At 37.3% G+C, this 16,124-nt stretch overlaps 1 protein-coding gene across 1 annotated transcript in view; it reads right to left on the bottom strand.

Moving 5' to 3' along the window:
• The window catches only part of SLC6A3 (solute carrier family 6 member 3), a 98,502-nt gene that overhangs the window by 44,109 nt on the left and 38,269 nt on the right, over nt 1-16,124 (bottom strand). Inside the window, exons 6-8 of the mRNA XM_075826769.1 lie at nt 13,924-14,058; nt 10,474-10,577; nt 6,215-6,339 (exon numbers count right to left, since the gene is read on the bottom strand). Of these exons, the coding sequence (XP_075682884.1) occupies nt 6,215-6,339; nt 10,474-10,577; nt 13,924-14,058 (364 nt within the window). The remainder of the gene's footprint in view (nt 1-6,214; nt 6,340-10,473; nt 10,578-13,923; nt 14,059-16,124) is intronic.

The following is a 16,124-nucleotide window of genomic DNA, read 5'->3' on the forward strand; positions in this document are numbered from 1 at the left end:
TAAGGTGTTCGCAGCTCATCGGCACCCGGCAATGAAATTGCCGGTGTGACGGTGACTGCAATGGCAACCAGAGGTCTAATAGTGGCCTCCCAGTCTGCCTAGTATGGAAACCTTCCAGGCCCCGTCCGGAGGGGGTCTAAAAGGCTTCCTTAGCCGTCGGCAAGATGGCGTCAACTCAGGAGCTGAGCCGGCGTAATCAGCGGTGGATGTCAGCTGTATGTTACAGCAGACATCCACCTGTAATGGCAGGAACAAGAGCTAGCTCCAATCCCTGCCATTAACCCCTTAGATGCAGCAATAAAAAACAATCACTGCATCTTAGTGGTTAGCAGAAGAACGGCAGCCCTTCGATAACCCGCCCGGAGGCGAAGCCTAATCAGCTTGCTGCCAGTGAATGACTGACAGATCTAATACATTGTACTACATAGGTAGTGAAATGTACTAGAAAAAAAATCAGTTGGACCTTCAAGTCCCCTAGTGGGACTAAAGAAAAGTGTAAAAAAAAGTGTAAAAAAAAAGTTTTCAAAATTATAATAAAAGTTTCAAGTAATAAAACACAAATCGCCCTTTTTCCCTTATCAAGTCCTTTATTATTGAAAAAAATAAATAAACTATACATATTTGGTATTGCAGCGACCGTAAGAGCCTGAACTATAAAAATATTATGTTATTTATTCCACGAGGTGAATAGCGTATAAAAAAACAGTAAAAAACAATACCAGAATTTCTGGTTTTTGGTCACATTGCCCTACAAAAATCAAAATAAAAAGTGATCAAAAAGTCGCGTATGTCCAAAAATAGTACCTATAAAAATGATAGCTCATCTCGAAAAAAACAAGCCCTCATACAGCTCCGTCGACAAAAAAAATTAAAAGTTATAGTTCTCACAACATGGCGATAGAAAGAATACATTCTTTTTACAAAAGTAAAATTTATTGAAAAAGTTGTGAAACATAAAAAATTGATATAAATTTGGTATCGCTGGAACCGTACTGACCCGCAGAGTAAAGTTAACATTTAATTTATAATGCATGGTGAACGCTGTATAAAAAAAAACTAAATAACTATGCCAGAATTGCTGTTTTTTGATCACCTTGCCCCTCAAAAAATAGGATAAAAAGTGATCAAAAAGTTGCATGTACCCAAAATGGTACCAATAATAACTACAGCTCGTCCCACAAAAAAAACAGCCCTCATGCCACTACGTCTATGAAAACATAAAATGACTTAAAGCTCCAATAAGTCAGGAAATAAAAAATATGCAGTTGTGCAGGCCCGAGGGGAACATTTCTTCTATTTCAAGAGGCGATTTATCAAGGCCCTAAAATTGGGAAACCGGGAAGGGTAGGGCCCAAACATATCTTCTGGAAGTGAGAGTGCCCATATTATACCAGGACAAGACTTTCCCAGTAAAATTCCCCAAACTGCAAAGGTGCAGAGTGTGGACCAAAAGGGGAATAAGTAAGGACCATTTATTAGTGTGACACTGGTCTGTGCAGAAAGGATTGCTTCACAGCATAACAAACATCTATGGATTATTTTATTCTTTTTTTTTTACCCCATCATTATACCACCTGACTATGCCCCTGATATACTCTGCCCAGCTTACATGTAACCCCACATTAAAAACTGAAATACCAGTAAAACTCCAAAGCAAACTACTACCAAGCAAAATCCACTCTCCAAAAGCCAAATGGTGCTCCCTCCCTTCTGAACCCTATAGTGTGCCCAAACAGCAGTAAACTTCCACATATATGGCATCGCAATACCCGGGAGAAACCTTTTAACAATTTTGGGGTATGTCTCTCCACTGGCACAAGCTGGGCATGACATATTTGCCACTGAAATCGCATATCTAGGGAAAAAAATATATTTTTACTTTGCGCCCTCCGCAGCACAATCATTTATGGAAAAGAACTGTGGGGTGAAAATGCCCACGCCACATTATTTCACATCAGAGCCTCTGCAATTGTGAACCAATACTGTGTAAGTCGCCAAATTCTGCCTCAACTTTCACTCCTGAGCCTGGTTAAATGTCCAGGCAAAAAATTAGGGCCACATGTAGGATGTTTCTAAAACCGGGAAACACAGCATAATAATTAGAGAGCTGTCTTGTAATGGTGGCACAAGTTGGGCACCACATATTGGTATATCTATGCAAAACATCCCATTTTCACTCTGCAACATATAGTGCACACTAATTTCTGCAAAACACCTGTGGGGTTAACATGCTCACTACACCACTAGGTGAATACCTTGAGAGGTGTAGTTTCCAAAATGGGGTCACTTCTGGGGGGTTTCCACTGTTTAGGTTCCACAGGGGCTTTGCAAATGCGACATAGCGACCAGAAACCCATCCACAAAATCTGTACACCAAAAGCCAAATGCCGCTCCTTCCCTTCTGAGCCCTACTGTGTGCCCAAACAGCAGTTTATAACCACATATCGGGAGAAATTGCTTTACAAACGTTGTGGTTCTTTTTGTCCTTTGTTTGTTGTGAAAATGAAAAATCTTGAGCTAAAGCTACGTCTTATTGAAGAAAAAGGATTGTTTTTTCTATTTTTACTGCCCAATTCGAATAAAATCTATGAAACACCTGTGGGGTCAAAATGCTCACTACACCCCTAGATAAATTATTCAAGGGGTGTAGTTTTGTGAATGGAGTCACTTTTGGGTAGTTTGCACTGTACTGGACCTTAGGGGCTTTGCAAAAGCGACATGGTGCAGAGAAATCAATCCAGCAAAATCTTTACTCCAAAAGCCAAATGGCGCTCCTGTTCTTCTGATCCTTGCCGTGTACCCAAACCGTCGTTTATGACCACATGTGGGTTATTTAAATCTATGAAACACCTGTGGGGTCAAATGCTCACTACACCCCTATATGAATTCATCAAGGGGTGTAGTTTCCTAAATGGAGTAACTTTTTGGGCGTTTTCTCTGTTTTGGACCTTCAGGGGCTTTGCAAACCATTCCTGCTAAATTTGAGCTCCAAAAGCCAATGGCTCAGGAGAAATTGCTTTACAAATGTTGTAGTGCTTTTTCTCCTTTAGTCCTTGTGGAAATAAGAAAAGATTAGCTAAACCTACATTTTCTTTGAAAGAATGTAGATTTTCATTTTCACGGCCTACTTCCAATAATCTCTGCAAAAAAACTATGGGCCTGGGCAATAAATATTGAGTTATGTTTCTCTGGTAAAAGTTTCTGAGTTACGAACAAGATTGATTAAAAATTAATTTCTGCAAAAAAAAAAATAATTAGTAAATTTCACCTCTACAGAAACTTTCTAAATGCTGTTTTGAATACTATGAGGGGTGGTTTTTAAAATGGGGTGACTTATCAGGGGCTTCTAATATATAAGGCCCTAAAAGCCACTTCACAACTGAACTGATCCCTGAAAAAATTGACTTTTGAAATGTTCTTGAAAATGTGAGAAATTGCTCCTAAAGTTCTAAGCCTTGTAACATTCTAGAAAAATAAAAGGATGTTCAAAAAATGATGCCAATCTAAAGTAGACATATGGGGGATGTTAATTAGCAACAATTTTGTGGGGTATAACTGCCTGTCTTACAAGCAGATACATTTCAATTTAGAAAAATGTTTTTTCTCATTTTTGCAATTTTTCGCAAAATTTTGGTGTTTTTCACAATTAAATACTGGAATGTATTAAGCAAATTTTGCCAGTAACATAAAGTCCAATGTGTCACAAGAAAACAGTCTCAGAATCGCTTGGATAGGTAAAAGCATTTCAAAGTGATTACCACATAAACTGAAACGTGTCAGATTTGAAAAATGAGGCTCTGTCAGGAAGGTCAAAAGTGGCCAAAGTGGGAAGGGGTTATATGGTGTCCTAATTTAAACTTTCTTTGTTGCTGGACACAATATCCAAAACCTCCCCTGTATGCAGGATGTTCACCACAAGCTTGAAAATCTCATAATCATTATAGCTCTAAAACTGTGTTCAAGAACTATTATTGTTTAAACACCTACAAAGAGATCACCTTTTTCCTTCTGGGCTCCGAAGACTGGCAATACCCCCAGGCTGTGGAGTCTCAACAGTTAGGACAGGGCTACAAGGGTTTTTATATATTATTATATTTTATTTATTTATTTATTTATTTATTTTAACCCCTTAAAGTCCAAGCCATATTTAGATTTTTCATTTTCATTTTACACTCCCCAACTTCTATGAGCCATAACTTTTAAATTTTTACGTCAAGTGAGTTTTTGAAGGCTTGTTTTTTGCGGGAGGATTTGTAGTTTCTATTGGCACCATTTAAAGTACCATATAATGAACTGGGAAACTGAAAAATTCTATGTGGGGTGGAATTGGAAAAAACTCTTTGTTGGAAAAATAAAATGTTTGTTGCCATATTCTGTAAGCCATAACTTAATTTTTTCATCTATTGGTTGGTATTATGGCTTATTGTTTTGCGGCACGAGCTGTGGATTTTATTAGTACCATTTTTTGGTACATACGACTTTTGGATCACTTTATATTACATTTTTCTCACTGCTAATTTGACCAAAATAAAGCAATTCTGGCGTTTTATATTTTTTCTTTTTATGGCATTCACCGTGTGCATTAAATAATTCTATATTGTAATAATTCAGACTTTTACGGATGCAGTGATACCAATTTTGTTTATTTTTTACATTACTTTAGAGTAAAAACGGGAAAATGTTTTCTTTTTAACTTTTAATTCTTTTCACAACTTTTTTACACCTTTCATTAGTCCCCCTAGAGGACTTGAACCAGCAATCGTTAGATCATATTGCAGTATATTGTGATTTTTACAGGCTTAACAGAGGCATTTTTACTGCCAGAAGCACAGCCATGACAACCATCGGCACCCCCACAATCATGATGTAGGAGGGCCGATGAGCTGTCGGAGGGGGCCGCCCCTCTCTTTATAACACCTCAGATGTTGCGGTCGCGATTGACCACAGCATTTGAGGGGTTAAATGAGCAGGAACAGCGCAATCGCTGTTCCTGCCTGTTAGTCCCAGGTGTCAAATGTAATACACAACTGACACCCGCAGTGTATGGAGTGGGCTCAGCGCGTAAGCCTGTTCTATACATCACCATCTGCACTATGTTGTGCAGTTACATCATTGTGCATCAAGGGGTTAATTAAAGCTGCTGAGACATGAAAGTAGGAGGTGAACTTGTTTCTATTTGTCAGCAATTTCCAGTCCCTTGAATTCAGCCCGCATGGTGAATGACACGTTTTAATTCAGGTAGCCTGTGTTAGTTCCATAGTCATGTATTGATTTCTATTGCAAATGTGTATTATTTCTATTTTTACTATGAAACAAAACAACTGCATGCTTACTAAACTTCACAAATGCAATATTGTGTTTTTGTATTTTAATATAGTCTAGAGTACTGTATGTGTGCCATTGTAACATGTCCCTATGGACATAACCATACCTACTAACATTGGAATCCAAAATTGTGGGATATTTTAATTTTTACCCCTGTTATATTTTAAAATGTCCCTCAATGCGAGGTATAGACATATCCATAGCAAACAGGATGAAAACCTCTATTGTTACATTGCTGGCTGCATTTAAAAAAAACGACATAAGATAGGAACAAGGGTAATGTTACAAAGTAACTTTTCTTCTTTTCGGACATCATATTTATAAAAAAGGAGAACCCCAAGTATCAAATGGATGTGAAAGTCTATGTTCGTTGAAAGGAAAGTTCAGCATCAGCCTTTCTCCATGGAACCCATCTAGGCATGTTGTTACCTGTTTCTCTTTTAGCTACACCGCTACCTGTATGAGAATTAACAAACCTGTTTATTTAAAGTTGGGTGTTAAAAAAAATATTTTCACCTTATCTCTGCTCTACATGTAACATATTTAGATGAACGGAATAACAGAAAAGCTAAAAAAAATATGATTAATCGTTAGAATGTTCATATTAGACTCAGGCTGCATCGGAGGATCCGTGGAAGCAGACTACTTCTGAATAGAGCCATAGTTACATATTTATACTTGCGGGGGAACCCCAGCAATAGCGAACGTGACACATTATAATTATTATCCTCAAAACAAAGCAATTAATAGCAATAACCATTAAGTATTAGAATATTATGTAAGTACTACAACTATTTTATCACAAGTAGTTTTGAATCAGTAAAATAAATACATTACATTGAAAGGAGGTCTTTTTACCACACATTTTGATACGCAATGATATCCTTACCATCTTTCACAACATCACCAATTGGCACATGATGCTTATGTGACATATATCCAAGGAAGGAGAAGATGACAAAACCAGAGAAAAAGCTGGTCAAAGAATTGACTGAAGTGGTGATGATTGCATCTCTATAAGAAAAAAGATAAAGATAGATACTTCTCAACCAACAGCTGTGAAGAAGCAGGAAATACTGGTACATGAAAGGAGCATCCAGCAGTCCACTATACAGTAGTGTTAAAAAAAATAGCAAAAAGCAAATAAAGCGCAAAATCATTATAATAACTTTTATTTGCCTAAATGCAAATGCACTGGAAATACTACACATTCAATTCCAAATCAAAACAATACCAAAATGTATCCAGTTTGTGTTAATCCTTTACAGAAAGTAAAGAAGAAGGAATATTTGGCTGTTCAATAAAAAAAATTTGTCAGCATTTTTCTTTAAAAACTCGAAAATGTAATGTATAAACTGAAAAACTGTTTCATATTTCACTTTACTGAACTAATGGTTAGCGGTATAACCATTGTTTCTGAGAACTCCTTGACATCTGTGTTGCATGGAGTCGACCAACTTCTGGCACCTCTGAACAGGTATTCCAGCCCAGGAAGATTGGACGACATTCCACAGTTCTGCATTTTTGGGTTTTGCCTCATAAACCGTATTTTTGATGTCAGCCCACAAGTTCTCTATGGGTTTGAGGTCAGGGGATTGGGCTGGCCACTCCATTACCTCAGTCCTGTTTGTCTGTAACCAAGATGTTGTTCGCTTACTGGTGTGTTTTGGGTCATTGTCGTGTTGAAACACCCATTTCAAGGGCATTTCTTCTTCAGCGTAGGGCAACATGATCTCCTCAAGTATTTTTATATATTCAAACTGATCCATGACCCCTTGTATACGATAAATAGGCCCAACACCATGGTATGAGAAACATCCCCATATCATGATTTTTGTACCACCATGTTTTACTGTCTTCACTGTGTACTGTGGCTTGAATTCAGTGTTCGGGGGTCATCTGACATACTCTCTGCAGCTACTGGACGCAAAAAAAGAACAATTTTGCTTTCATCAGTCCACAAAATGTTGCGCCATTTCTCTTTGGGCCAGCCAATTTGTTCCTTGGCAAATTGTAACCTATTCAGGACATCTTTTTTTCAACAACGGGACTTTGTGGTTTTTTTTTTCTGGTAACTTGGTTTACTTAATCGTCTTCTGATTGTAGCAGTACTCACTGGTAACTTCTGATCTTTTTTTCTCTAACTGGAGGTGATCATTGGCTGAGCCTTTGCCCTTTTGTTTATTCTTAGATCCATTTGAACTCCATTTTATCCCCTCTTTCTTCTGTGTCAGGTTTTGGTTGCCACTTCAAGGCATTTGAGATCATTTTAGTTGAGCAGCCTATAATTTGCTACACTTCTCTATATGTTTTTCCCTCTCTAATCAACTTTTTAATCAAAGTACGTTTTTCATCAGAACAATGTCTGGGAAAAAAAACATTTCCCAGCATTTCAGAAGGAAATGCACTATAACCAACATGTGTTGTTAACATTTGCCACCCTCCTACCTCAAATAAGGGCCAAAATTGACACCTGTTATTAATCTGAACAAGCCCCTTTCAATTAATGATTCAATTCCTCAGAATGAGCGGCATGCATGTCCACTACACTTACAAATAAATTATTTTCTATGTAGAAATATCACTTCTACCAAAAACATTAATTTATCAGGTTAATGATGTTAGACTGCTATTTTTTTAACACTACTGTATGTAAGTTTTTAGGAGAAATTATTTATGGTGTTCACTTTTCTATCTTGTTTCTAGCATAAGATTGAGCCAAGACAGATGTAAAGCTTTTAAGCTAAGATGACACAAATGCAGCAACTGTTTTTTTAATAAAAGAGTCAAATATTTTGATCAAAATGCTGATATTAAAGCTCTAGAGCTGGCTACATTTAATCGGAATCAGCTGCCATTCTAATGTGCGTGTATCAACTGTCTGTTATGAGTTCTCCACTTCTGGTGTTGCGCAGCTCCAGCCACAGAATCATGATCCGGTGCAGTACGTGACATCACTCCTCCCTCACCTTAAAGGGGAACAGCTCCAATGTTGCAGTGCTTGGTTATGGACCCTGGTAGTCAATATCCTGGGATTCATTCCTGTTGCTTCCTATGATTTTCCTGTGTTTAATCCGGCTTTCATCTTGACACTTGATCTGACTTACACATGTTCTTTCTGCTAGCCTAACCCTGACTTGCCTCCTGATTTTGATTACTGACCTGAGGTTGCCGCCTGTTACTACACTATGCTGCCCATCAGGATTCAGCAACTGAATACTAAAGGAATGAACCCATTATGCCAGCAAGAGCATAGACTAACAAGCTTTAACATATCAGCTTAAAATATCAATGTTTGACTTTATAGTTAGGATCTGGATAACATAAAAAAGAAGTTAGTAGTAGTAGCTAAATAAAGAGGAACTAAAAGTCAGAATCTACTGGCACAATTGTTGGATTGCAGTGTTATTGTATTATGTGTGTGGTGAAATCATTGTGCATATTGATTATTCTTATGGTTGAAGTTAGGATGTAATTATTTTGTCATTGCTGCAGATGAGGTAAAATCAGTACTTGTCTGGGTATTTGTAACAATGTCTAAAGCATGCCTAACCTTTCAGGTAACATTTTAAAATATGCTGTCATGTGTGTGTACATGAGGAATAACACTATTTTTGGCCATTATATGACTTATATATGGCACTTTTTGGCAGTTTTCCCCCTCTGCAAGCTCTATCTCTTATTTTCAGGTTTCCTTGAGCTAGTTGGTGGAGCCTAACTGCTATCATGTCTTCTATACACAGCACACATAGAACAGGATAATCCTTTTCTATCTCTATCTGTCACACACACACATATATATATATATATATATATATATATATATATATATATATATATATATATATATATATATATATATATAGCGATATAGCTGTGAATCCAGCACTGGGTTTAGTTATATCTCTTACTATGAGCAGCTGAAGCATCTGTTACTCTCTCCTCTGTTCTACAGTCTCACACCATTGCTGGATTCACAGTAACACTGCTCATAACTTCTGTATAATGTATTCCATGCTGCTGCTGATACAGCACACAGAGACGAGGAGATCCTGCTCCCCTATCTTTATCTCTTACATATACAGTAGTAGCATCTGTGTGTGTCTCTCTCACTCTGCTCCTGCTCCCTCCTCCACCTTCCCCTCTTCTATTGGCAGCATGTTACCTGATCCCTCAGTGAGCTCATGGTCTGTCTCAAGAGGAGACGGAAAAATAAAATAAGTGAACAGTTAGGAGGGGAGAGGAAAGTAGTCTGATTAGTGGAAAAAGAGGCCTTTCCTCTAATAAAATATATTATAAAGTTTCTTATATTTGCTTTTACCATTGATTTATGCAAAGTTTGTGGAAAAGTTTGTGTCCATTTAAATTGACAATTTGCAATGCATATTGTTTTACAATGCCCATAGAATGGGTTGATATCTCTAATAATTCTAAAACAAAAGCTAAGAAGCTGTATGATTATATATGTAGAATGTTGTTATAATGTTTTAGAATATTGGGTTATAATAAGCAGAATAAGAAGTGTAAAATAACCATATAGTTTATAGATAATTATATAGGATCAGACCAGTATGCCGTCATTGATCTGCAAGAGGTTACTATAAAGTACAGTAAGTACTCCTCCAATATAATATATTACATTTCAGGATAGACTTTTCTAAAGCTGTAAATACTGTGTAAAGCTCCTGCACAAGCTTTAATAAATCCACTCTGGTAAAGTGAGATATATACCAGGACGTTTATATTAGCTGAAACGTCTTTTACTTTTTACATTCCATATGCATACCCATGGTTGACCTAGGTATTAATAGTGTACTTGCATCTTATATCTTATGTGTTGCTTTCTAAATCTGTGTGCTTCAGTTAAAAATAATGACTAGGGTAGTAAGTCAGGTCTAGAAATGTTAGAACTTCCATGTACACCTGATAGGATCTAGGACTGAAATTGTAAATACAAATATATTTTTTGTATTTTATCGTAAATAATATTTCTTGTAGTTTGAACTAACACCTGAAAGATAATGGAATTTTCTTTTGAATTTTTTCCAGTTCAACTGATAACCCTTTTTTCATAGGATAATTGTGATTGTTAAAGCAACAGCAACATTTTTACTTGATGCAAATGATAAACATGTGTTTATTGCTTACCTATAGCAGTTGTTTGAAAACTTATTGTAACTGGAAAATGCGATTAGCACACCAAACCCAACACCGAGTGAGAAGCAGATCTGAGTGGCAGCATCAATCCAAACCTAAAACAATCCCCAGAACCAACCAGACAAAGAATGGCAGAAGGAGGAGGGAGAGAGGGAGAGCTGTTATTAGAGATAATTGCAGGAAGCTCATTCAGCATAAAGATGAAAGATACTGTTGAATGCAAGGTAATTTCACCAATTACCCAGTCCAATTCCAATTTCTTAGATTATTGCTTTGAGTTGTCAAGTCGTGAGCTCACGGAAAGGGAAATTATGCCCCTCTGGTGCTCTTTCGTATGGAAAATAAAATATTGGTTTAAATTAATTGCAAATGAAAAGAATGGACTGCAGCATTGTTTTGTGTTTTTTTTTTCTAATAAATGAACCTATGTCAAATATATTTGAAGGTGCATTCAATATAATATAATCACTTTGGTTCACAGTGTACACTGAGTAGATCTTTGGAAAAACAAATCTGCAGTTTGAGATGACTTTTCATTAAACAATTGTACCGAGCAATAGTTTAGATAATTCATCTGCTGTATTAGTGCTTATTGAATAATATCCAGAAGCAGACGAAGGCTAACAGTCATTGGTAATAAAGATCATTAAGCTGACTATACACTATAGATAGTTGTTGACTGAATGCTTGCTCGGCCAAAGGCCATCTCCCCTGATTTCCCATCTGATGGGCCAAGTCTGTATGTTTCTGTCAACAGCCAGAAAGTAATATACTGCTGCTTGACACTTCTCACAATACTTATCTCCTGAGAAAAATTTTGCATGGTGCTTGTTTGTCCTGACAGCAGTTTGCCGGGGACAGTCAGGCTTCCACCATACAAATTAGGATATGGGAGAGACCTGCCAAAATCATCCAATAATTATCTTAAGTAAATGGCCAGCTTATAGTGTACCTCCAGTGAAACCTCTTATGATATGCACCATAGTGTGTAAATTCAAGTCTCTAATCGAGAATAAAAAAATTGTGTGCTCTGTGCTGTTTTGCAGCCTAATTTACTTTCAACCTGCACACTCCATTAATTTCAATATGGGGATGAATAGGAGGAAACTTAACTTAATAAAGCCCTTAACTTCCTCCCTTCTGATGTCAGCTGCTGGGATAGATAGATAGATAGATAGATAGATAGATAGATAGATAGATAGATAGATAGATAGATAGATAGATAGATAGATAGATAGATAGATAGATAGATAGATAGATAGATAGATAGATAGATAGATATGAGATAGATAGATGATAGATAGATAGATAGATAGATAGATAGATAGATAGATAGATAGATAGATAGATAGATAGATAGATAGATAGATAGATAGATAGATAGATAGATAGATAGATTTCTTCAGTGATTTAGGAGGAAGGAGAAGTACGGTCCTGTCCAAAAGTTTGGTTTTCACAAAGTTTGCTGCTTCAGTGTTTTTAGATCTTTTAGTCAGATGTTTCTATGGTATACTGGAGTACAATTATAAGCATTTTATAAGTTTTTAAACTTTTATTGACAAATACATCAAGTTTATGCAAAGACTCAATATTTACAGTGTTGATCCTTCTTTTTCTAGACTTCTGCAATTCGCTCTTCATGCTGGATATCAGCTTCTGGGCCAAATCCTGACTGATGGCAACCCATTCTTGCCTAATCAGTGCTTAGAGTTTATCACAATTTCTGTGTTTTTGATTGTCTATCTGCATTTTAAAGATTGGCCACAGGTTCTCAATGGGATCGAGATGTGGGGAATTTCGTGGAAATGGACCCAAAATTTCAATGATTTGTTCACCGACCTACTTGGTTATCACTTTTGCCTTGTGACATGGTGTTCCATCATGCTGGAAAAAGCATTGTTCATCACCAAATTGCTCTTGGCTCGTTGGGAAAAGTTGTTCTTGGAGGATGTTGAGATACCATTCTTTACTCATGGAAATGTTATTAGGCAAAATTGTGAGTGAGCCCTTGGATGACTCCCCTGGATGAAAAGCAACCCCACACATGAATGGTCTCAGGATGCTTTACTGCTGCAATGACACAGGATTCATGGTAGCACTCACCTTTTCTTCTCCGGTCAATCATTCTTCCAGATGTCCCAAGCAGTCTGAAGGGGACTTCCTCAGAGACCACTCCCTGCACTTCCTGCAGAATGTCAGTCTGTCCTTGATGTTTTTCTTGGAGAGAATTGGCTTCTTTGCTGCCCTTCTTGACACCAGGCCAGCCTCCAAAAGCCTTCGCCTCATTGTGCGTGCAGATGCACTGACATCTGCCTGCGGCCATTTTACAAGCAGCAATGTCCTTGCCTGTAAAGCCCACTTGATGCAACGCAATGATGACTGCACGTGTTTACTTGGAGGTAACCATGGTTAACAGAAAAAGACAATGATTTCAAGCACCATTGTTAACACTTTCTCCTGGGCTAACGAGAAGATCACTGAAATTATGTTAGCAGGTCATTTTGTGGCAGGGCTGAAATGAAGTTGATTTTCATGGCAAGGAAGGACTTTGAAATTAATTTCAATTCATCTGATCACTTTCATAACAATCTAGAGTTGATGCAAATCGCCACTAATAAAACTGAAGCAGCAAACTTTGTGAAAACCAAATTTATGTCAGTGTCAACATTTTTGGCCAGGACTGTATGCTGCACAAATGGCTGAAATTTGAATGAAACGTCTTCGCAATAGTACAACACATGAGGAACTAAGACCATTGTAAAAAATTTATTTTTCACGGGAGGTACACTATCACACACACAACCATGCTCATTGTACAAACCCAACTGCAATAAGAGAATGAATCACGTTTTGATGGAAGACCCATATAAATACATGAATTCTTAGCAGATTTCCCTTACAGATTGCCTTTTTAATTAGTTTCTGCATTCCATTGTGGGACTGCCTACTGTTGGCCAAAAGAGCCAGCAGAAGAATATAGCTTGTATATTGTATGTTACCACATACAATTTGCAAATTAAGAGGAACCTATCCAACCTTTGCTGCAATATCATTCTTACCATGCACTTAGGAATTGGTTAATCAGAGAAGCAAATAAATCCCCCTTTAACATTGACGTTAAGAAAGGGGACAGTTGAACCTAAGAACTTCCCAGTTCAGTAAACCAGAGGACAGTTTCCTTCCCCCTATAGGCCTTGCTAGAATTCATCTTCGCTAGGTGGAAATGTTCTGTTAACAGATCATAATAATATTAACTTGCATTTACTAAGTCAGCTAAAAACCTTTGCCGCAAATGTTTCGATAAATATCCTGAATTGCTACCCATCTAATTAAAAATTATATATAATAATAGAATGATTCATTTTATGTTGCACCAAAAAAACGGCAAAAATGCTAAAAATTACATAAAGCACATCCCACTACTGACTACAGTACACTTACCGAAGCCTCACAAAGTCGAAGAAAATCAACACTTAAATAAGCTTTAATTCCATCCATAGCTCCTGGTAGAGTTATTCCACGAAGAAGCAACGCTGTCAGGACAACATAAGGCATGGTGGCTGTAATCCACACTACCTAAAATTCAAGCCGGGAGAAATGTTACAAAGAATAAAGTGAGGGCAAATGTCACAATAGACAAGTTTTATAAAAATAAAAAAAATAGTGCAGAGGAAAAAAATCTGGCTTGGTAAAATTGTACTGTATGCACCAGTTATACTGTATGCACCTCTTTTAAGGTTATTAAATATATTTATTTACATTTGTTTGAAGAGAGTACATTTTAACCCCTTAAGGACATGGCCAATTTTAATTTTTTTATTTTTGTTTTTCCTCCCTGCCTTCCAACACCCATAACTTTTTTTCTTTTTTCTTCAACATAGCCGTATGAGGGCTGGATTTGAGGGACAAGTTGTAGTTTTTCAAGGCACCATTCAATGTACCATATAATGTCCTGAGAGACTGAAAAAAAATATTTGTGGGGTAAAATGGCAAAAACAGAGAATGCGCCATTTTTTGGTGGGCTTCGTTTTTATGGCGTTCATTTTGTTGGAAGAACTACATGTTCACTTTATTCTATGAGTTGATATGATTACAGTGATACCAAGCTTATATTTTTTTTATGTTTTACCCCTTTTTTAAAAAGGTTTTGTGTCACCACATTCTGAGAGCCATAACTTTTTTTTGGGGAGCTAAGATGACCAAAAACAGCAGTTTTGGCGGTTTTAATATTTATTTATTTTTTCCAGCGTTTACTGAGAAGGTTTAATAATGCTATATTGTAATAGTTTGGACTTTTATGGACGCGGCGATACCAGTTATGTTAACTTTTTTTTTTTAACATTTCTTTAGGAAAAAAATGGGAAAAGTTTTTTTTTAAAACTTTTAATATATATAATATATTTTTCTTTTTGTACATTACCAAAAACTTTATTTAATTATTTTTTACAATTTTTCATGAATCCTCTTAGAGCAGTGATTCCCAACCACCACTATCTGATATCCGCCCCGGTGGACGCAGAGGATTTCCGGGCGAAAAACTGCACCAAATTGTGGTGCAGTTTCGCGCTCGGAATGTCTGCTGCGGAAAACTGCTGAGCATTCAGCCGGCGTACTAGCAGGCTGACCTCCTGGGATGATGTTTTATTCCAGGAGACCACTGCAGCCTATGATTGGCTGCAGCAGCGGTCACATGAGATGAAGCGTCCGCTGCCTTAGGGGATTTGAACCAGCGATCGTCGGATCGATGGTTGAATACACTGCAATATTAATGTATTGCAGGGCATTGTCATTTTTACAGACTTCTGTTAAGCCCTGGTCATTAGTGCAGGGTGTCAGCTGTAATACACATCAGGATGTACCGGCAGTCCTGGTGTGTGAAGGAGTTAAAGAACTTGTCTAAATTGCTATGTCCCTGGGTACAAGATAACTAAATTATTTCCAGTGTTTCTCAAAAAAAACATTGGCATTTAAAAAGTGTATACGCACAACTATATAAGAGGTCATTATGTTGCTTTTACTAATACACTATATGGTCAAAAGTACTGTATGTGGACACCCCTTCTTATTGTTGAGTTTAAGTGTTCCAGCCACAACCATTGCAAACAGGTGCATAAAATCAAGCACAGCACCATGCGGTCTCCAAAGACATTTCACTATCTGCCAGTCTGAAAGTCAAATCTGGCTTTGGTAAACGCCAGGAGAAAGCTTCCTACCAGAATGCATAGTTCCTAATATAACATTTGGTGTAGGAGGTATAATGGTTTGGCGTTATTTGTGAGGGTTTGGGCTAGCATCCTTATTTTCAGAGAAGTAAGGTTAATGCTACAGCATACAAAACACTTTTGTCAATTGTATGCTCCCAACTTTTAGTACAAAGGTCCATAAAAACATGGTTTGACGAGTTTGGTGGGGAGGATCTTTAGTGGCTCTACCCCATCAAGCAACTTTGGAATGAATTGGAATTCCAACTTACGAGCAGACATTTTTGTCTATTATCAATGTCTGACCTCACAAATGCTCTTTTAGCTGAATGGGCACTAATTCTCACAGACAAACTCCAAAATTATGTGGAAAGCCATCCCAGAAAAGTGGAGGTTGTTATAGCCACAAAAGGGGGCCCAACTCTATATTATAATGGTCAT

Source organism: Rhinoderma darwinii, chromosome 5 (assembly GCF_050947455.1).
Source record: "Rhinoderma darwinii isolate aRhiDar2 chromosome 5, aRhiDar2.hap1, whole genome shotgun sequence".
In the NCBI taxonomy this organism is placed as follows: Eukaryota; Metazoa; Chordata; class Amphibia; order Anura; family Rhinodermatidae; genus Rhinoderma; species Rhinoderma darwinii.